This window comes from Taudactylus pleione, unplaced genomic scaffold (genome assembly GCF_031769625.1).
Source record: "Taudactylus pleione unplaced genomic scaffold, aTauple2 ptg000053l, whole genome shotgun sequence".
NCBI classification, from domain to species: Eukaryota; Metazoa; Chordata; class Amphibia; order Anura; family Myobatrachidae; genus Taudactylus; species Taudactylus pleione.
The window spans coordinates 6327806-6350417 of record NW_028284455.1 but is presented as its reverse complement, the minus strand read 5'-3'; the positions used below and the strand labels follow the sequence as shown (position 1 = coordinate 6350417).

General features: G+C 42.7%; 2 protein-coding genes across 5 annotated transcripts in view; one reads left to right on the top strand and one right to left on the bottom strand.

Annotated features, from left to right (window-relative positions):
- The window catches only part of PFKP (phosphofructokinase, platelet), a 118516-nt gene extending 103173 nt beyond the window's left edge, over nt 1–15343 (top strand). Inside the window, exons 19-23 of one of the 4 annotated variants that reach the window (XM_088462716.1) lie at nt 4828–4889; nt 9049–9160; nt 10417–10516; nt 12834–12939; nt 14482–15343. In XM_088462716.1, the coding sequence (XP_088318842.1) occupies nt 4828–4889; nt 9049–9160; nt 10417–10516; nt 12834–12939; nt 14482–14635 (534 nt within the window). In that variant the 3' untranslated portion in view covers nt 14636–15343. The remainder of the gene's footprint in view (nt 1–4827; nt 4890–9048; nt 9161–10416; nt 10517–12833; nt 12940–14481) is intronic. The other 3 variants (XM_088462714.1, XM_088462713.1, XM_088462715.1) reach the window with 3 other exon arrangements.
- A 2252-nt stretch (nt 15344–17595) lies between these two features.
- Nucleotides 17596–22612, bottom strand: part of PITRM1 (pitrilysin metallopeptidase 1) — a 92734-nt gene continuing 87717 nt past the window's right edge. The window contains exons 26-27 of the mRNA XM_088462711.1: nt 19223–19325; nt 17596–17828 (exon numbers count right to left, since the gene is read on the bottom strand). Coding sequence (XP_088318837.1) covers nt 17735–17828; nt 19223–19325 — 197 coding nt within the window. The 3' untranslated portion in view covers nt 17596–17734. The remainder of the gene's footprint in view (nt 17829–19222; nt 19326–22612) is intronic.

The window sequence follows — 22612 nt, the reverse complement described above, 5'->3', positions numbered from 1 at the left end:
CAGATCCTTTTGCCATCAGTATTGTGCTATGCGGTTATTCCATGAGGGCGTATGTCAGTAGCCAATGCCCCTATTTACAGAAAGCCCATCAAGGATAAAAGTTATTTTGGCAGGAACTGTAAGGGCTATTTCACACCTGACGGTTTTCACCGGCTAAACAAAAATGGCAGCTGCTCAATCAATCTAACAGTACTAATCAGGTACATGAAAGGGAGAGGTCTTACTAATTAGAAAAAAGAGGGGGTTTAACCCCCTATTGTTCCTCAGCACACTGAATAAAACCTGCAACAATATATGAAGACTATATGGTCATAGAAATTCAGAGATATTAGTTGCATGCATTTGCAAATACATGGGAGGCTGCTAGGCCACGTCATGGCTTCTCTGTTACTAGCAGTCCCTAACTCAGGGGTTCACGTCCGGGGCGCTCTGCACCCCGGATGTGAACCCCTTAGTGTTAGGGACTGCTAGTAACAGAGAAGCCGTGACGTGGCCTAGCAGCCTCCCATGTATTTGCAAATGCATGCAACTAATATCTCTGAATTTCTATGACCATATAGTCTTCATATATTGTTAGGTATTATTCAGTGTGCTGAGGAACAATAGGAAGTTAAACCCCCTCCTTTTTCTACTTAGTTTTCACCAGCTGGCAGAAAAACTGTCCAAAGCTGGACGTTTTTTTTTTTTTTGCCAGCAATCAGTTCCTTTAACATGCAACGGCTTTGAGCCATTTTTAATGTTGTGGTTAGTTATCTTAATGTAGTAGGCATGCACAGCAGCAGCAGACGGAGTTGTGGGCAGCTACAAGCTCTGAAAAGCCGGTGTGTGTGAAAAGAGACATTGTAAATTGTACTTCACTGACTTGCAGTGACGGCACGGCAGCCATCCTTGTCAGTGGATATTCCTGGCTGTAACACAGTGACCGTGCCGTGTCTGTGCCGTCTGAAAGGACCCATCCATTTACTTACTTCATTAAATTTACTACACAGCAAAAAAACGGCAGGTGTTTTGCCGGCCGGTGAAAACCGGCAGGTGTGAAATAGCCCTAGAAGCATTGTAAGATACGAGCCGGCTCACATCTCTGCTGGAACATCAAAGGCGGGCACTACAATCCGTAGCCCAGCCATGGCTCCTTCCCATAGTGTGTCTGTGTGTTAGGCGCCTGTCAGCGCTCTCTTGTGGGGAGCAACATGTTTCGGCCATTCCTGTGACCTTTTTGAAGTTGATTGCTCCTTCTCAAAACATGCTTCCTTAACTAGCAAGGTCTTAAATTTCATTGGAGGACTCCAATTGGAACTAAACGTTCATCTCATTAACCTCTTCAGTATATCAATTTAATGTGATAGCATATTCTAATCTTACATAGTAACAATAAATGGATCCAAGCAACTGTTATATTATCATCTCCAATAGATACTGTATATACAGTTAACGTAATCTTAGTTTACTGCTGTTTGTTAAATATTGAAAGGAGAACAGAACCCTTTTAACGAGTGCTAAAGGGGTTATGTCTCGTTGCTAAATGTGGCCCATATAGTCTTTAACATCTTAACATAGAATTTGACAGCAGATAAAAACCACTTGGCCTATCTAGTCTGCCCTTTTTTTCTTAAACGTTTGATAACCTCATCCTTATTTGATCCTTAGTTCTTTGTAAGGATTGTGTATCCTTCCCCTGACTGGTGTCAGCTCTTTCTTATAGCCCGTACACACAGGACGATCAGACAACAATCAGATATAGTTGTCTGATCGTCCTGGATGTGCGATATCAAACATCCAGCACATACACCAACCCCCTAACTACTATAATGACCCGCGATCAACGATTGCGCGTCCCTATAGTAAACAAGCTAACCTAGTCGATATCGACCAGGTTGGCCTGCATGCACGGGTGATGGTCGATATCAATATCGACCATTCGTGTTCGCGCATCAATGGTCGTTTGGTCGTTGGAAGGGGCTTAAAAAAAAATGGATGATATAAACGATATCGTTATTGTTTATATCGTCCGGGTTATCGGACCGTGTGTATGCACCATTAGATTACTTTCAATGATGTATTCAGTGGTGTAGCCAGCTTTTGACATGAGAGGGAGCGAAGATGGCCAAATAGGTGCCTAGATCTAGGGGTTACAAAGTTCACATATTAACTTGTAAATAATATAATGTGTGGAAAATTAGGACTGTTTAGAGGAAAAAAGGGACAATTAGAGGTTATGACCCCACAAAGTAAAATTCTACAGTATATCAAGATTAAAATTGTAAATTATTATTTGGATTAATCCTTGTATAATGTAAAATAAAATGTATGGAAATGTATTTTTGGTCTGATTTTCACTCTGAATGATTTTAAGAAAAGATAGTATAGCAGCTGTGTAGTGTTTGTGTGTAATTATACGTAGGTCTCTGCTATGCCTCAGACCTTCTAACACAACCACTTAATCCATCTGATGAAGATACTTAAAAAAGAGGAAGAGCAATGCAAAGTATAGGACACGTCACTGACAAGTTTACAGTATCACTGGCATGCTCTTCTCTACTCTTCAAATTCTCTCCTTCATTTCACCAGCCAGGCGGCTCATCTTTACGCTAAGGATGAGGACAAGATGTCATGATCATTTTTGTAAATACACTCATTCTCTCAGATATTTGTCTTTATGTTGAAGTCAAATTAAACACTTTAATTCAGTGGTCGGGGAATATGGGTAAATTACTCCACATGGGGTAAAAATGAAATTCTTGGGTGTAATGGACGGATAGCCGGGCATGCATAGAAATCATTCTATAATATAGAATGATTCATATGCATGCCCGGCTGTGCCGCAGGGAGGCTCTAAGCCGGACGCCCGCTGAGATGTTATCACCAGCGGGTGCCCGGCTCCTTCCCTGCAGCGCCGCGTTAGCCGGAGGCTGGCGTTCTCTTCTGAACTCCAGCTTCCGCCTCTCTCTATGTGCACTATGGGAGAGAAGTCATGACGTCTCTCCCATAGTTCTGAGGAGCAGCCGGGCGTACAGGATGGCGGCGGATGCAGGAGCGCGGGGATTAAGGTAAGTGTTTTTTTTTTGTACAAGCGGCACCACAGGGGCACTATATGGGGGCACTAATACAGGGACATTATATGGGGGCACTAATACAGGGGCATTATATGGGGGCACTACTATATGATTTCTTTCCTTTCAAATAAAGGGGGTAACATCGGCGTATCTAAATATATTTTGGGGTAAAAGGTAAAAAAGTTCCCTGACCCCTGCTTTAATTATTCACATTACTTATGTGACTGCTTTATACCAGTTCGCGTTTTCCAGGTCACCCAGCAGGTGTACTGGTGTATTCATTATTCACTGATATATTTTAAAAGTTCCACTGGTGGAGCTAATTATTTCTGTGAGGAAACCTAGAAAACATGCACTGTTTGGGGTCCTGAGGACCGAGTTTGAGAACATGTGCTTTATACAATTGAAAAGATTATTTAGATGTAATAAAGTAATGGATACTTTTGAAATCAAAGTATTCTGTCTATTTAAGAAGGAGCTTCATACATCTGGTGTTTTCTAGGGTTGTTAAATATACAAGTGAAAATGCAAACGCATTTTACATGTGCTTGTTGCTAGCATATTGAGGTAGTTGGAGGTCACCACGAGTTTCTCCAATGTGTTTACTTGCTGTAACCACATGTGAATGGAAAAGATGTAGGGACATACAGTATTCAATTAGAGGCGAAAAGTCAGCTGCCAAACTTTTCGCCATCATCGGAGGTTTTGCTGGCAGAACTTAATCGCGCGCGTCCCTGCATATCCCCGTATTCAATTGCAAATTTGCGAAAACGGGATCCGGCGAAATTAATTTGGTGAAAAGTCCTGTTGTTTTTTGGGGAGATCAGCCTGACACCCCCCTAAATATGCTGTGACATGGGGGTTCACTAAGCGTACCCCCGATAAGCCCTGCTGAAGGTATTTGGGGTCTTTGAATGGTCTCAATAGGCGCTATTTGGGACAGTGGTGAAGAATGGCATTTAGTAATTTTTGGGGGGGGAAATAAGTAGTCCCATCAAATTTGGGGTACATGAAAATGGGTGCAAGCATATTTGTAAGTTGCTAAAGTCAAGCATTAAAAGCGCCAAAAACGCACATTCAGCAAACACCTGCAATCCAAAAAAAACCCTCCCCCATACTTCAAGACCCCCCCAAATACTATTTCGCTAATTTTTTATTTTGTACCCCACTTTGATTTTATTCACCCACTTTTTCAAAGTGCTTTTTTGGGGTGTCTTTTGTGTGGGGTTTTTAGCGTTTTTTGACACAACTAGCTTCAAGGGTGGTGTAAAAGGATATAGGGGGGTTGCTGCAATTTTGCACCCCAAAACACCAATTCTGTACTTTTTTTGTCGAGTATCCATTGCCCGAAACTTTTCCGCTGGTTACAATGTGCAAACTTTTCGCACCAGCGAAAAGTCGGACAAATTGAAAACGGGGATAAATTGAATTGGTGAAAAAGTATTGCGGAAACTGACTTTTTGCTCCTAATTGAATACGGCCCGTAGTTGGAAAGTGCCAATTTCCCAGATACTAGTGAAAATGTGATTGGTAAGTGGTCATTGAAAACAACTGACTTCTGCTTGCACAGGCACTGTACTAATGTAAAAAACACCAATATAATGCATACAATAAACACCATTAGACTTGAGCCATAAACTTTGCAGAGTATTTTATGTTGGTCAATGATAGGAATTCCAATACAAATCTATTTACATCCCATGATGTAAGGAACAAATATAGCTATTAGATGTTGTGTTTTTACTATGATTGTGTTATCTTTTCATTTAAATAGGCAAATGTGGAGCATTTGACTGAAAAGATGAAAACGAGCATCCAGAGAGGCCTTGTTCTAAGGTACAAGAAACATCAGTAATTGCAAAATATTTTCTATAGATAAGAAAAAAATAGCTCTTGGCGTGACATTTTAATCATATATAATTGATTCTATTATACAGTATGTATATATGTCATCAAAAGTATGGTGGTCGCTCACATCAACTTAATGACATTGCACAGGTGCTTGTAAAGGGCGGGGTTTACACTGAGCTACAGAAAAAAGGGGATTTTCCCTCCAGCACACTGCAGCAAAATCAACAAAAATACTTGAATCCTACATGATAATAGAAATTCAGAGGTATTGGTTTACATACATTTGCAAATATATGAATAAGTGCTGGGCCAACGTCAAGGCTCCTCTATACCAGCGTCCCTAACATTATGGGGTTCACGTCCGAGACGCAGGGATCCCCAAAAGAATCCAGCCAAGGACTATCCCCAGGGCGTCACACGAAAAATGGAAAAAAGGTGAAAGTGAAGTGTAAAGTATAGTTGTGTAAAGATAAATCAATAAGTGTTAATGGTAAGGGGTTAAAATTACATAAATAATAGACAAACAAATAGAAAGGTGATAAAAAAATATCTATGTGAATTAAGTGGTGATGCCCTGAAAAAAGGCCCAGCCAGAATAACTTCGGGGGCCCCACGCCCAAACGCTCACCCCAAAATAATTGTTGCTACCTAATAGTAGCACCCACTCTGGGTCATATAATTACAAATTAATGTACTGCATAATAACAGTACATGTATAAGCTGAGAGCAGACTCACCTAGAAGGTACCCCAGAAACCTCCAAATACTTGCATGGTCAAGCCTATTAAACAGGTATTGCAGTGACATTTGTACCATTACAATATCTGTTTGTCATCTCCATCTCAGGAAGGTAGTAACAGAGTAATGTCATATGCTTTATTTTTTTAATAAATATGTTTTTTAAATTAATTAATACATTTTTAAACAAATGTAATCTTCCCCACCGCAGTTCCTGATATTAGGAGGGTGTGCTATGAGCAAGGAGGGGATTCTGGCCAACTGCTAACTGTTGCCTGGGGTGTGGTATAAAAGATTGTCAATAGGTCGACACCAAATGGGCAATGGGTTTATAGGTCCAAAAGGTCGACAGATTCCAATGGTCACCACACTTTTTTTGAAATGTAACCTTAATTCTCATCCTAACATGCCCCCTAGTATCTAACCTTAATCCTCCCCCTGGTGCCTAACCCTCACCCTAACAGGCCCCTCCAGCAGCCTAGCACCCCCCAAGTGCCTAACCCTAAATTTAATAAAGGCAAACTCGGGTGAGTTTGGGAGAGAGTTCATTAATCTCACTCGTAAAACTCGGGTGAGATCACAACCTCGAGTCTTCTCACCATTGGCCAAACTCGGAAGTACTTTTCATGAAAAAGATGCTGTTTGCAAATTTACTAAGATTCGAGATTTCACTCTCGGGTAAGATTAGAGCAAACTCGTAGAGAAATTGAAGTTTCAAACACTCACCCTCCTGAGCTGCTAGTTTGCCAGAAACATACACATATCAGTGTGATTTGTGTCTATTTCTGCATGTGTACTTAATGTAAAGTTTTTATTTAAAAAAAATAACGTATGGTCCCCCCCAAAAGACATAACCAGCCCTGAACTGGTCAGCCAGTCCTGGTTCCAAAAATTACGGGGAACAAAATGAGTACGGTGGAACCCTACTAATTTTGTTCCCCGTAATTTTTGGAACCAGGACCGGCTGACAAGTCCGGGGCTAGTTAGCCTTTTGGTGAGGGACCCCACGTCATTTTATTTATAGAATTTAACCCGGTTTTTTACAGGTCTAACACACAAGCAGCCTGCACATATCTGACTGATATGTGCAGGCTGCTAGCTCGTGAGAGATTTGCAGAGAGAAAACACTGATAGCTCGGGGGAGTAATCTCATCTAAACTTGCAACTCGATCTGCTTCACCATCGGCCATCTCACTTTCAGCTAAACTCACTTCTTAGTAAATTTGAGAGATGAAAAATGGGAAAATCACCCGAGATTCGGCGATGCAAACCGAGATTAAAAAAAAAACTAAACTCAACCATAGCCGATTTTTAATAAATAGATGTTAGACAGGCAATAAATCGACAGATACAAAACATCGACACAGTAAAGGTCGACATCGAAGAAGGTTGACTGGGTCAAAAGGTCAACATGAAAATGGTTGACATTTTTTTTTTTTTAACCCTAACCCTCCGGTAAGTGCCTAAACCTAGCCTTTTGACCCTGTTGACCATTTGGACCTGTCAACCTGCTTCCATGGTGAACTTTACTGTGTCGACCTTTTGTCCCTGTTGACCTTTTATCTCTTTCGACCTATTGCCTGTCTAACATCTGGTGTCTATCTAGACATTGTCGACCTTAATTTCTATCTGTAGTCCGGATACTAATAAACCGGTCTCTATTAAAAGCAGGGAAGGAAGGAAATAATCTGGGGCAGTCTACTCTCTTCTGGTCTGCTCTGTCTTCCTATCTCTTCAGCTGCTTGGAGAAACCATTTGCCCAGTGTTACATACAGTAGTAACACTCAGCATGTCCAATATCCAGATTAAGCAGCAGGTGCTTAATGATACAGCGACCATGAAACAGTTCAATATAGTGAATACATTATATGAATGTGCCACTCAAATGTATAGTTTTTGGTGGTGGGGTCTGCACCCTTCACACTATCTGACCTCTCACTGCCTTCTCTATGGCAATAGGCAGCGAGAGGCCTATGTTATAGCCAGCATCAGGAGGTAGTAATTCCAGTTGGGGGTGGCAGAAGGTATTGATTGGTTTTACTGGGCAACTGGAAATACCCCTAAGTGCACCACTGGGACAGATTTATTGTTTTTGACCTAATATCTATATGCTCCAGCTTATCAGCATTTGTCCTAAAACCCTGAGCAGCAGTTCTCAACCCTCAAGTATTCCCAACAGATCATGTTATGAGGATTTCTGTCTGTGGAGGATGATGGGATATTTACTTACACAACAATATAAATTAACTCACCTGTACATGATAAAATAAATCTACAATACATGACCTGTTGGTGGTACTTGATGACTGGAGTTGAGAAACCCTGGCCTGGAGGATTATCCCTCTTTCCTGAGTTAGGGTATATGCAAGGGTTGGGTATGAAATCCCGGCTGTTGGGATGCCGTTGTTCAGAATACCGACAGCCAGAATCCCGGCACCCATAGAGAACAGCGGTGAGTATTTTTCTAACCCCTACCCTAACCTCCCCCTCCCCGCACCCTAAACCTAACACTCCCTCCCCGATGCCCAAAACCTAACCTTCCCCTCCCTGCACCCTAATCCTAACACTCCCTTCCCAGTGCCAAACCCCGCTACCTAACCCTAACCTCCCCCTAACACCCCAATACTCACCTTCGGGATGCCGGCGGTCGGAATACTGGTGCCGGGATCCTGATCTGTCGGTATCCCGCACGCCGGGAAGGCAACTACATCCCATATCCAATGCTGCCCAGAAGTGTACAGGTGAGTGTGTAGAAGAATAGTCAGGACTGCCTCACGTATCAGCACATATTATGACATAACTTTTAACAATCTCTGATAACCATTTTTTTGTGTTTTGTGACTAAATCTTTAATAAAATGTGTTGTAATGTAAGATTAATTTTCTTAAATTAGAACTAAGGACCTAATTCAGAGATGTACGCAATCCCAATGGTTTATCTACAACTGCAATGATGTCATATCTGTTCATGTGCAGATCTGTTGGCCCCGTGTTCAAGGCGTGCTGAGGTTAGTGTCTGCGTCTTCTGATGCAGCTTCACTGTCCCCGACAGCAAGAAAACACCGACCATCCAGCGTAACTTGGAGATTACTCCGATGTCCAGTGGCCACGCAAATGATCCGATGCTGCTTCTTCAGATGCAGCAGCGGATCAAAACAGCCGGGAGGAGACGTCTATTTACACAAGATGCCTCCTGTGACATATTATTGCACAGCCGCCGCGTACTATAGCGTCCATCTCTGTATCATGCCCTCAAACTCCTCCAATAAACTATGACACTGGATAAGCCAAGTACTAAAAAATATAATTTACCTTTATGTATTTTACAATAGACCTTGCTTGTATAGCTTCTATTGTCCATATTTGTCATCAAGTTTAGAATATTATATATTTGATTGATTTCCAAAGGAATGAAAACTGCAATGAGAACTACACCACTGACTTTATTTACCAGCTCTACTCAGAAGAAGGAAAGGGCGTGTTTGATTGCAGAAAGAATGTACTTGGACATATGCAACAGGTAATGTACTCTGTGCTGTATGCCAGGAATACATGTGATGTGCAAGCACACATACCGTCCGGTTACCCATCAGATTATGTATTATATCTTGCTTGTGGCTCCGCCCAGGTGTCATTCACTGGCTCCTAGAATGGTTATTTAGTCAGACAAAAGGAAATCATATCCTATGGCAACTAAAAGGTTTGTTTTCACAGGAAGTTTACAGCTGTGTCCTCAATGCGCCACGTGACGTGAGATGCCAGGTCCTGTGCGACTCTGCTACCACCAGGTCTCTTTTTCACCCGAAAATGTCTTGGTCACCATGCGATGCAACTTGGACGCACCAGGAGACTGTGCTGAATAATTTTATATGTGGCACTTGTAGATCTGTATACAAAGCACAGCGGAACTTAGCGTTGACAAAAGTGGCAGCCGCTGCATCATAGCGTTTCCTTTACAGAGTCAGACTTAGTCGCACACAGATAAAAGTGTTGCATATCTAATTGATCAGCACTCTCTCCAGGATGTAGTTGTGTTCCCTGCACACAGAATGCCGGGGCTCAGCATCCTAGCCGGTGAGTATGAGGGTTAAGTTTAGGGTTAGGCACTAGGAGAAGGGTTAGGTTGCGGGAAAGGTGGGTTAGAGGTACTTACCTCTGGGCGTCGGTATTCTGACCACCGGCATCCTGACCGCTGGGATCCCGTACCTAACCCCTCTCTCCTGGTGCACTAATACATCACATTGTGACTAAGATGCATTTTTGGCCGAAAGAGACGCCCGGCGCTAGCAGAGTCACAGGACCTGGCGTGCCAAGAGGAACTGTTTGCAGCAGGAATGTATGTGGACACATCTGTACAGCATGCATAGAACATGGAGGAAGGGAGTGTATACAGTAGAGAAGTGGGCACGTCTGTGATCAAGCAGCTTTCATTTGCTTTTAGGTCACTGCATGAATCAAAATTCAGTGGACATTTCCCATAGAGCTCAGGGATTTCTTCAGGCATATCCGATCATGTTGCCACAAGACTGGGCAGCTGCACAAAGACAAATGGGCTGGAATGCTCTCTGCAGCACGGTGCTCCTGTTATCCAAGTGTTTGCTTTTTTTACTCTCCGCTATTAATTCCAGCAGTTTGAAAATCTGTAATGTTAAAAAAGTGCTAATGCTGTTTCTTGGCCATTAACCACTTAACCAAAAAGCTGAAATAAGGCAGCATTGCAAGTCAGTTTATTTTCGAACTTTGTTGTTTTACTATAAAGCAAACATTGCTTTACAGGGTGGTGCACCTTCCCCGTTTGACAGAAATTTTGGGACAAAAATCTCAGCAAAGGCTATTCAGTGGATCTCCAGGAAGCTGAAAGAAACGTACAGAAGAGGTAAAGACTCTTTAACAGGGAAACTGTATATTTGTGTTTATATATTATTGTATCCATATATTTGTGTTTATCTCAAGTTATGTTGCTGTCCATGTGCTCTTGCTTCCAAATGGCTATATTTTATATTCAGTGTTCTGCCTGTTTTATATGTACAATGTACATAAGATACAAGTATACTTGTTAGAAATTATTTTGAGCAGACCAAAGAACAAAGTTATTGATTAGAATGTTACATCACAAAACATGTAAATGGTTCTACAAGATTATAAAAAAAATAAATACTTTATTTGTAAAATCTACCTTATAAGCCATTTCTCATTCCCTGTATATGGTGGATGCCACCTTTTTGAATGCTGGATGAATACCACATTTTTATAAGCAGGTACTTGCCCGATAAAGTGTTTGCACCCTGTGGAGTAATAATGTCAGAGCTGGAATCTCCATCTGACTAGACTGTCATGGAGTCGAAGAATGGATATCACATAACTATACCTAATAAATTACAATGTATTGGTACTTTGCCCTGTGATGAATTATGCACTGTGTAAGTAGTATTTATTTTTTTGTAAATGTATGTGACCATGACCAGTATGGTACTAAGATGTTACTCTTCTTCAGGTATCACTCTATATGAATTTGTGTATATAATATACCTATCTATATATAGAGCTAAATCCACAACATAACTTTACCTAAACAAATGAATTCATTTATTTGTCTAATAACAAATACAGATGTGTGTGTTTATCTATAAAAAAGTAAACATAAAATATATACTTTTATGGATAAAAGGATATATATCCTTAGAAAGTATACCCATCACCTATGCACTGTATAAGCAGCCTTTTTGTGGGATGATCTTGTATTGACAAGTTTTTCAATATAAGAATTTGTGACATCACTGATGCAGATGTGTCAGTGATGTCACTAATTCTAATGACTAGATTGCATTTTCATTTTAGACCACAAACACATGGCCTATACAGTATGTGTGTAATGGGTCACCTTCACATATTATTGCCTCTGTGACTGTATTTTATACTGTATAACCATGTTAAAACACACACTGAGCAGATTGTGCCCGCTACACTTCGCTTCTCATTGATGTTTTGCAAATCCGCTTTGCACACAGTGCATGCAGCTAGCTTTTAGACTGTAGTAAATTTAATTAGCTAAATATACTTTCTTTTTTGCTTCTATATTGTCTGTACTTTGATGGCTACTCTGGATACTTAGAGGAAGGTAATGTTTCTATATTTCTCGGTGTAAATATTTTTAAACTCCATAATATATAGTAAATAAGAGAAAAATTGTACCAGTACCCTAGTTCCTCCTATCTCACTGTACATTCAACAGTCCCTTCAGTGACTTAAGCCGCGTATCCACTTGCTGATTGAACGATAACGACATCATTTTTGTTCAATCGCTCATTAATCGTTGCACCAATTGGGCATGAAAATGTGAAATGACCAGCGATGCGCGCCCCGCTGGTCGTTTTCGACATCAATCATCGCCTGAACATGCTGGTCAATCTGGCGATAACGACAGATTGGGGGATGAGGAAGGGTGCCTGCACTGAACGACATATCGTTCAGTGTAGGCACTACAGGGGAAGAGGAATTACTGTACGATAACAATGTTGTAATCGTACGGTCGTTCCAAGATCTGCAACTGGATATGCACCTTTAGGGGGGGAGATGTATCAAGCCTCCTAAAGTGATCAAGTGGAGAAGTTTCCCATAGCAACCAATCAGCTTCTGTCTATCATTTTAGAGAATGTAATTGATAAAACGTAGAATTACTGGCTACCATTGTGACAGTGGTTGTAGTTGGCGATTGGTTGATAATGCTGCTGATGTATTTGGTTCCTTAGTAGTGACTCATAGCTTGTAGTGGTATGGCATGATCTTGCTGCAAAGAGAAACACTACCAATCATTCACTAAAAGTCATAAAGGATAATATATCGGAGGTGGAGGCTCAGCTTTTTACTTTCCCTACAGGAATACAAACTCTGCTAATGGTTACAGTAATTGAGAAGCAAAGAGATTAATTTGCTTAAAGATTTGTCTATTCGGCTCTAGAGCATCAGATATTATTAGTTCTAAATTGTAATGTAGATGTCTGAATTTACAGGTCTCGCACAAATTGAGATGTTTGTGAATGTCCCTAATCTTTTCACATGTTGTAGCAAATGTCTCACACTCTAAGGATAACTGGTTTACAGCATATAATAAACCCTTTACATTAATGCAATTATGGTTCAAGCAAATGCTGAGAACAGTCCTGTGCTAATTAACCTTTTCCTACCACTTCCAGGCAGAGTATTTGCTAACACAGAGGACAGTGTGTGCCTGTTAGGTATGCGCAGACGTGCTCTCCTCTTCCAACCAGTTATGCAACTCCAGGATGAAACAGATTTCAAGTAAGTGTGATTGACAGTCAGGGGGCGTTTGGGGAAGGTAATGGGGAGTGGCGGCAAAGAGCGCAGGCATGTCGCTCCATTTCAGAGACATGTTTTACCGCAAGGAACATGGCTTCAGTGTCCCAATTCCCACAGCGGAACCATAGACTCACAACATTGCAGTTTTTTGTTTTTTTTACAGATGTTGGATAATATCTGGATTAAATTGACTTTCACATTCTTTTACATAGCACCAACACATGAAACATTCTTTGTTAAGTGCTGTGTAATCATTTACATTGGTCCAGTGTCTAAACGGTTTTACACACACTGGTCATTTCCAGCAGATGGCAATGAGCAATGACCTTAGGTGCTTGGCTGCACTAGCAATTGTTTATTAACCTTTATATAATGCCAACATATTAATCAGAAACCTCCATAGAATGTTTAGTCAACTACATCTTCCAAACAGTTTCTGTACAATGCACTTAACTCAAAGGACTTGGTAAAAAGTACCTAATCCCTTTTTTTTTTTTAGAAAAGTGCATTGAAATGGGACACTCTAGTGCACATAGAATGATTTATAACACCAATTAGTACCCATAGGAGATCATACAGGTGCAAAGCATAAATGTCTCCAGTGTATATTGCCATTGTATTTTCATTATTTTGTGTTATATTTTAAAAAAATCTGTAATTTAGATTCTAGTAAGCTTCACATTATTACAAGTTTGTAATTTTTACTGGTTCACAGCATGTTTCTAATTCCATTAAAGGCAGGACAAGTCCCATCTAGTACTTACATTTTTTTCGTATTCAGACAATGAGCAACTCACTGTAAATGAGCAATTACAGCATCAGAATAACTACCATCAGTAATGCCACTACAGAGCCTGTAGGTGACCCTCTTCTGAGGCTTCCACGCTCCTCTTACCCAGGCACCCACTGCACTCCACAAGGTCCTACTCTATGAAAACAGCAGAGCCCTCTGAGCAGTGCACACATCAAACCTTCATTTTAAGAAACCTACTCTGCTTTTTTCAGAGGGCACAGGAAGCTATAACAGCATTGCCAGGGCCCATAGATTTGCTATGGGGCCCAGCTGTTCAGTCCCTGCGTCACACGAAAGCTGGGTACACACTTGGACAGACAGGCAACCCATTTGCGCGATGTAACAACATATCAAACCATTGTACAGCATATCGTGCAGTGTGTATGGTGATGCGATATATCATTACATGTCTAATGTAAACTTTACCGAATCGTCCGTAGCATCGTCCCATCTAATGTGCAGCACATCACATGGGAATACGCTACCACCCACTTAATCGTACAATAAATTGGGTGGTTTTCAGGGTACACACTTTACGATAGTCGTTCTGATTCACACTATATGGACGATATATCATATAGTGTTTACCCAGCTTTAGTTACAGTTTATGTACTGCTCTTCTAAATCTGTTACCTTTAATGTTCTTATATAAATCTGTAATAGTGAACCTGCATGTATAGGTTTCTGAGTGTATAGGACAATGACGATGTATCATTCCTCCCGCCCACCAGACACAGGATTCCAAGGGAGCAGTGGTGGCTGAAGCTGCGACCACTCATGAAAATCCTGGCCAAGTACAAGACCAGCTACGACATTTCAGATGCTGGGCAGCTGGAACACGTTCATGTGCGCAGACCAAAAGAATCAGAGGCCGGAGCCATCTAAAGCCCAACATCATGTCTAGCCATAGTCTATCCTCGTTGTGTGCTTTACCGCAATAGAATCGCCACTTTTATCTTTTGTAATTTAAATTATATTGTTCCAGCACTTTATTTCCACACAAATTTCCTATGCAGGTTATGTCTGAAACCTGAGAAATGTTTAGTAACAGATAAAATATATATATAAATATATAAGAGAAAATTATAAGAAAGATCTATAAACACAGCGCTCACTCTGAAATAGTTTTATTTAATTTCATAATACGTATTTTGCCACAGATATGAATGGGTTAAAATGTTGTGTATGTTGTGTGTAAGTTATAGGTTTGTCACACTTTGTATTGAATCCACATATATATGTGCATTTTCTGTTTATTTTTCCCTCAGTGATGTTACAGGATACGTGGATGTAATGTAAAAATAAAGTACTGTTGCAAAGCAATATGAAGGGTTAGATATTTTTGTGGATATCACTGAAGATTTATCTAAAATGATTACGAGCAACCTGGCATTTCAAGGGTCTACCAACCCCTAAAAGGACCACACATTACAGGTCGAGTCTCCCATATCCAAATATTCCGAAATACGGAATAATTTTGGCATGACTCAGATAATGAAACCTTTGATTTTTGATTGTTCAATGTGCACAAACTTTGTCTAAGGCACAAATTATTAAAAATATTGCATAAAATTACCTTCAGGCTATATATGTATAAGGTGTATATGAAACATAAATGAATTTCATTTCTGTACAAAAACTTTGTTTCAGCCACACAATTATTGACAGTATTGTATAAAATTACCTGCAGGTTGTGTGTATAAGGTGTATATAATACATAAATGCATTCTGAGTGTATATTTATGTCCTATTCTCAAGATATCTCATTATGGTATGCAATTATTACAAAATACGGAATATTCCGTTATCCATAATACCCCTGGTCCCAAGAATTTTGGATAAATATGGAAGACTCAACCTGTACCATTAATGTCGATGCTCCCCATCACTCATCCTAAAAAGCCCCTAAAGCCTCAAGTTGGCCATCCACTAAACAATTTTCTGTCAGATATCTGTCCAATCTAGCTGGTTGGAATGAAAACCTGGTAATGTATGGGAGCAAATGACAATCGTCCATTTGCTCACAAACACTGGAAAATAGCCAAAATGGTTGTTCAGACAAATTGGTTTAAACAAATGAATTTAACCAATTTGAACAATTTTTTTTGTCCTTTTTTCAGTGTTTAAAACCATATGATTGACTGTCATTTGTTCCCATACATTACCAGGTTTTCATTCCAACCAGCCAGATTGGACAGTTATCTGACAGAAAACTGTATAGTGCAGAGGTTTCCAAACTTTTTTGAATCACGGCGCCCTCGAGTGTCAGTATTGTTTTCAAGGCACCCATAGGTCAAAAGTTTGTTAATCATTTTTTTTACTGAATTTCTCATTAAGTAAATTGTGCTTACCTGTAATCCTTAGGTTCAGTTATGTGTTGGGGAACAGGTCTGCACTTCTGTTTGTCCACATATTTACATTACATTGATAATAAATAATTTGATTTGGTGCTGGACCACCAAGCTAATGCACCCCGGGGTGCCACGGCACACAGTTTGGGAACCACTGGTATAGTGCATGCCCAGCTTTACTCTTTCTTCAAATTTCCACAACATGAAATTTAGACACCCCCCAAACACTAGACCACAAATGTCACCACAAGCACACAGGTGTTTCTAATTTTCCTGTTTCTATGAAGGTGCTAACCCATACGCTATGGCAGCCATGGAGTTAGAAATGGGAACACAGGGGTCATTCAGACCCGCTCGCGAGGGAAGTTCGCTCGCAAGCGGGTCGATGTTCGGGGAATGCGCATGCGCACGACGGAGGGAGCGCCGTCGTGCGCATGCGCGAGACCCGGCGAGTGACGAGAAATACGTCGCTCGGGGTCTCGCACCAAAAGGGGGCGTGCTGTCGATGGTGAGTGACAGCACGCCCCCTTTGGTGGGCGTGCCAGGGGCGTGGCTGCCAGACGGAGGCGTTCCCATGGGAACGCCTACCATCTGAGTCCGGCCCCACTGACATCAGTAATGATGTCAGTGGGAGTGACTTTGGCTCTGATAGAGCCAAAATCACTCCTGGGCTTGCGGAAGCGAGTCCCTACCGCAGGGTCTCGTCGCAAGCCCGATGGTCGCGATATCATGGACGCTCGCTATAGCTGTGGGTGGTAACCCACAGCTATGCAAGCGTCCATGAGGACGCTCCAAAAACAGGTAGGAGGGCCCTGGATTCAGAGCGAGCGCTCTGGTCAGAGCGTTCAGCTCTGAATCAGGCCCACAGACCACTACATTGCATAGGCGAATGGCAAAATAAACATAATCCATTGGGTAACTGCCAATGCAGTATAATGTTCATTAAAGGGACAGCATAGTCCAGTGTTGGCTAACCTTGACACTCCAGCTGTTGTGGAACTATATATCCCAGCATGCCCTGCCACAGTTTTAGCATTCCATAACAGCTGGAGTGTCAAGGTTAGCCAACACTGGCATAGTCTATTAAAGTAGTAAGGAACAGGATGCAGATGACAACATTCAGGAGCTGCCCGAGACACTGCCAAATGCTAATTTTAGCTGGTTGAGTGGAAACCGGCCTTTCCCAGATAAGTACACACTCGAACAGCCCACAAATAACCCGGTGACTGACATAAAGGGAGGAGCTTTGACATTTTGCAGAATTATGTTTACCTAAAAGTGTATTTATAAGTTTTGAACTTAAAGAAAACCCAAAAATATATACAGTACATATGATCACGCATATGTTGGGGAATTTGCTTTGTTTATAGATCTGGATGTGTGGCATTGTATCGGCAGCCCAGGAGGAAACTGCTTATTTGTGTAGAAGCCTCAGATTATATGTACAAAAAAAACAAAATACATAAATGCAGTTTGTTTGGAGAGATTTATTGTTTAGCATTATGAGAAATGTTAAGTTTAAAAAATAAATCTATGACAACTTCATAATCATTTATAAATAGATATCCTTTAATAGGACGAATATATTTCAAATATTTTCATAGGAATTCCATCTTCTTCATGAAGAATAATCTCATCTAATGATCCAGGATGGATCTTTTGCAACACCTGCATTTTCAGGCCCCAAAATAGCCGCACCATGGGTGCATTGACCAATAGCGAGATACCTATAAGAGAAAGCACATGTAACACATGCCAAGAAGATTATAATATAACCAATTTTTATGATGGCGTGCATGGGCTTTACACCTGAACACCTGGATTGGCCATAGACATCTCTGGATTAGAGAGATTGCCAGTAGCGGTTAATAACCAAATCACATGTATAAATCATGCAGTACCTGTACTACCACATCCTGTATCCCCCGGGTAATCTACTATCTTTGGGGCACCTTACAGGAGAGAAAGCTACTGGGGAAACCCAAGAATAGCTCTCTCAGTAAAACACACTCTTTATAGCCTCAACAACTTTCCCCAACAGGGGAAAATAATGCACAAGTCATGAAATTAATGAAGGGAACACATTTAAGGATGCAGTACTAGGGGTTCAATAATGGTTTCAAAATAGTCACGAGTATAAAACATTGAAGCTGATATTTGCTACCATAGTCATCTATTCAGATGTTTAAGAAGAAGAAAAAAAATAAAAAAATTATATATATTATAATAAATATATCCAACAGTCTGGCACTCCCACAACTGTAGCACAGTCCCCCGGGTACCTTCTGGCACAATTAAAACCACTTAACCCCAAGCAAGCAGTGGAACTCGGTGTAATTTCAATGGAAACAAACTTGTATTAGGTTACATCACAAACATGATTTCCAATGTTTCGGGGCTAAGACGCCCCTTTGTCTCTTCACCTTGACAAAGGGGTGTCTTAGCCCCGAAAGTCGGAAGTCATGTCTGTGATGAACCTAATACAAGTTTGTTTCCATTGAAATTACACCGAGTGCCGCTGCTTGCTTGGGGTTAAGTGGTATATATATATTTTCATTCTGATACCCAAGCAAATAAAAATGTATTGTTGTTCGACCAGCACATAGAAATAATGCTAAAATGTGTCTGGCCACAAAGATGCAAAGTACTCTTGAATGTCAAAACTCAGATTCTAAAAATTACTACATGTAGTGTTATGCGGACACAAACATTTTCCAGTTAGAATATATTATCAATTGTTCCCTCACTAAATTATGACGCAACCAGCTACAAATAAGTGGAGGATTAATATTGGATAGTAAGAGAACCCTCACACGAAGCATCAATTATCTGTTTGGATGGTATACAGTGTGATGTTTATCAGAAGCTTCACATGTGGCCACATTTCAGTTGCTCACCATTCTGTTAATGCATCTCAGATTATGCATTAGGTCATAAAATATCAGACTGGTGTTTTCATACAGCCGATGGCTAGGGCCCAATCTATAACTTGCTGGTCAATGGTCAGAAGTTACTACAGGCTTGAGTGGGGGCTGGCACTCATCGATAGGACCATTGGTTAACCTCATGACAGGTGCATAAAAAGCTGCTACACACCATCGGTTTGAAGGGACAAACTCACCTGCCGGCAACATCAATCAATTCTGAACGGCTGACCGCAAACAGTTGCTCTCTATGTTTCTGTCGCATCTCATCACTAATACCATTCAGGAAGAGATTCATGCCTACAATATAACAATGAATGCTTTCAACACATGATAAAAACAGTGCTGAAGTAAAACTTATTCATTTTGTTTAAATAGTTGCATGCTGTTGAGTAAATTGTATTTATTTTTTATCAGATGTAAAAAACACAACAGCTTCCTAAATGCAGTGGAGACGCGAGTTACATTTTCATGCAGTTCCCAAATCACAAAATGGCTGCCTGTACTGTGTATGTGATAGGTGCTCTAGAACCTCATTATTGAAAAGGTGATGCTATGTAATAACAAGAGATATGGTAAGAACTTACCTTTGTTATCTCTGTTTCTACGAAGTCCATAGGGTCCACAGGGTGACCTTGGGGTATAGCTGGATCCTGGATCCTCGGGCACCACGGAGTTAAAGCTTTTAGCTGCTCCCAGGATGCACTTGGGTCCAACCTCCCCTATACCCCGCCCCCGAGCCACAGGCACCTCAGTTGGTAAGCAGCCCAGGCCGGAGGAGGAGACTAAACAGAGAGAAGGAAGACTGGAACACACAAGAACCATACTCACAGAAATGGGAGACGGAAAACCGGTGACCAGTCACAGAGCCCATATGAAGCCAGGTGCGTCAGGGCGGGCGCCCTGTGGACCCTATGGACTTCGTAGAAACAGAGATAACAAAGGTAAGTTCTTACCATATCTCTTGTTTTCTACTTCAGGGTCCATAGGGGTCCACAGGGTGACCTTGGGGATGTCCCAAAGCAGTCCAACTAAGGGCGGGGACGCTCCTGTGCTGATAGGAGAACCCGGCGCCCAAAGGATGCATCCTGAGAGGCAAAGGTGTCAAACGCATAGAACCTCAAAAAGGTCTGAATGGAAGACCAGGTGGCCGCCTTACAGAGCTGAACAGCAGAGGCGCCACGGCTAGCAGCCCAAGAAGGGCCCACGGACCGAGTGGAATGAGCCTTAACAGAGGCTGGAACAGGTAAACCCTCCTGCATATAAGCCTCAATAATAACAGAACGAAGTCAACGGGCTAGAGTCTATTTGTTGGCAGGCCAACCCCTCTTGTGAAAACCAAAGAGGATAAACAAAGAATCCGACTTCCTCACAGAACTAGTCCGGTCCACATAAACCTGGAGTGCCCTTACAACGTCTAAGGAAGTCTCCCCAGCCGAAAGATCAGGTGACTGAAAGGCTGGTACAACAATTTCCTGATTAATGTGGAACCTGGAAACCACCTTAGGCAGGAAATCAGGACGAGTGCGAAGCACCGCTCTGTCCTGATGAAAAATCAGAAAAGGGGGACGACAAGAAAGCGCCCCCAAATCTGAAACCCTCCTGGCAGAAGCAATTGCCAAGAGGAAAACAGTTTAAAAGTTAGCCACTTGAGCTCCACTGACTCCAAGGGCTCAAAAGGAGGACCCTGTAAGGCCCGAAGAACCACCGCCAAATCCCACGGGGCCACAGGTGGCACAAAGGGAGGCTGGATTCTCAAAACACCCTGGAAAAAGGTGTGTACGTCCGGCATAGCAGCGATCCTGCGCTGGAACCACACCGACAGAGCAGACACATGTACCTTCAGTGAAGAAAGACGTAATCCTAAGTCCAAACCCGACTGAAGGAAAGCCAGAATACGCGAAACCCGGAACACCTGGGGATCATAGTTTCTGGCCTCGCACCACTGAAAGTAAGTGTGCCACACTCTGGGATAGATCCTCGCGGAAGCAGGCTTGCGCGCCCTCAGCATGGTGGTAATAACGGAGCTAGAAAAGCCCCGAAACCTCAGGACGGCTGTCTCAAGAGCCACGCCGTCAAAGATAGTCGACCCAGATCCGGGTGAAGACAGGGCCCCTGAGACAACAGGTCCCGCCGTTGAGGTAGGAGGTACGGAGCGTCGATGGACAGGCTCCGCAGATCGGAGTACCACGGCCTTCTGGGCCACGCTGGGGCCACCAGGATCAGTGTGCCTCCGTCCTGTTTGAACTTGCGCAGGACCCGAGGCAGCAGAGATATCGGAGGGAACAAGTAAGTGAGTTGAAACAGCCATTTCACTGACAGCGCGTCTATCAGACTTGCGCCTGCGTCCCTTGTCCTTGACCCGTACACAGGCAGCTTGTGATTGTGACGGGACGCCATCAGGTCCAGCTCTGGCAGCCCCCACTTGTCCACGAGTAGTTGGAATACCTCTGGATGAAGCGACCATTCCCCGGGATGCACATCGTAACGGCTGAGGAAGTCTGCCTCCCAATTGAGGACTCCTGGGATGAAAACTGGCGAGAGAGCTGGAAGATAGCGCTCCGCCCAAGCCAGGACGCGGGACACCTCCGACATCGCAGCTCGACTGCGAGTCCCTCCCTGGTGATTGATGTACGCCACTGCACCTGAACGGCCCTTCCGTGAAGAGCGGTGCCGGACGACTGCAGGGCTCTGTATACTGCCCGCAGTTCCAGGATGTTGATGGGAAGAATCGCTTCCTCCGCCGACCAACGACCCTGAAGTGACAAGGAGCCTGTCACCGCCCCCCAACCCCGGAGACTGGCATCTGTCGTGAGCAGAACCCATTCCGGGATCCAAAAGGGGTGCCCCTCCAGGAGATGTGCTGTCTGCAGCCACCAGGCTAGGGACAGACGCACCTCCGAGGACAACACCAGCATCTGAGAGCGGATCCTGTGTGGCAATCCGTTCCATTCCGAAAGAATCAGCCCCTGCAGGGGCCTGGAATGGAACTGGGCAAACTCCACCATGTCGAATGCCGACACCATGGACCTCAAAACTCTGATCGCTGAGTGCACCGACACTCTGCCACTGCTCAGACAACTGTGAATCCGCAGCTGTAAGGAGGAGACCTTCTCTGGAGTCAGAAAAATCCATTGCTGACGAGAGTCCAGCAGGGCCCCCAAATGAACCATCCGTTGTGATGGGATGAGGGAGGATTTCTTCCAGTTGATCAACCAGCCGTGCGCCTGTAGACAAGCGACCGTCAGGTGGAGATGCTGGATCAGTACCTCCGGGGAGCTTGCCAGCAAGAGGAGGTCGTCTAGATACGGTAGCAACCGTATCCCCTGGCTCCGAAGGTGAGCCGCCATGACCGCCATCACCTTGGTAAATACCCTTGGTGCCGTGGAGAGACCAAATGGTAGAGCCCTGAATTGGTAGTGGTTGTGGAGAATAGCAAACCGCAGAAACCGTTGGTGCGATGTTGCTATAGGCACATGGAGGTAGGCGTCCTGGATATCCAGGGAGACCATATAATCCCCCGGTTCCATCGCCAGTATGATGGAACGCAAAGTTTCCATCCTGAATTTGGGAACCCTGAGAAACCT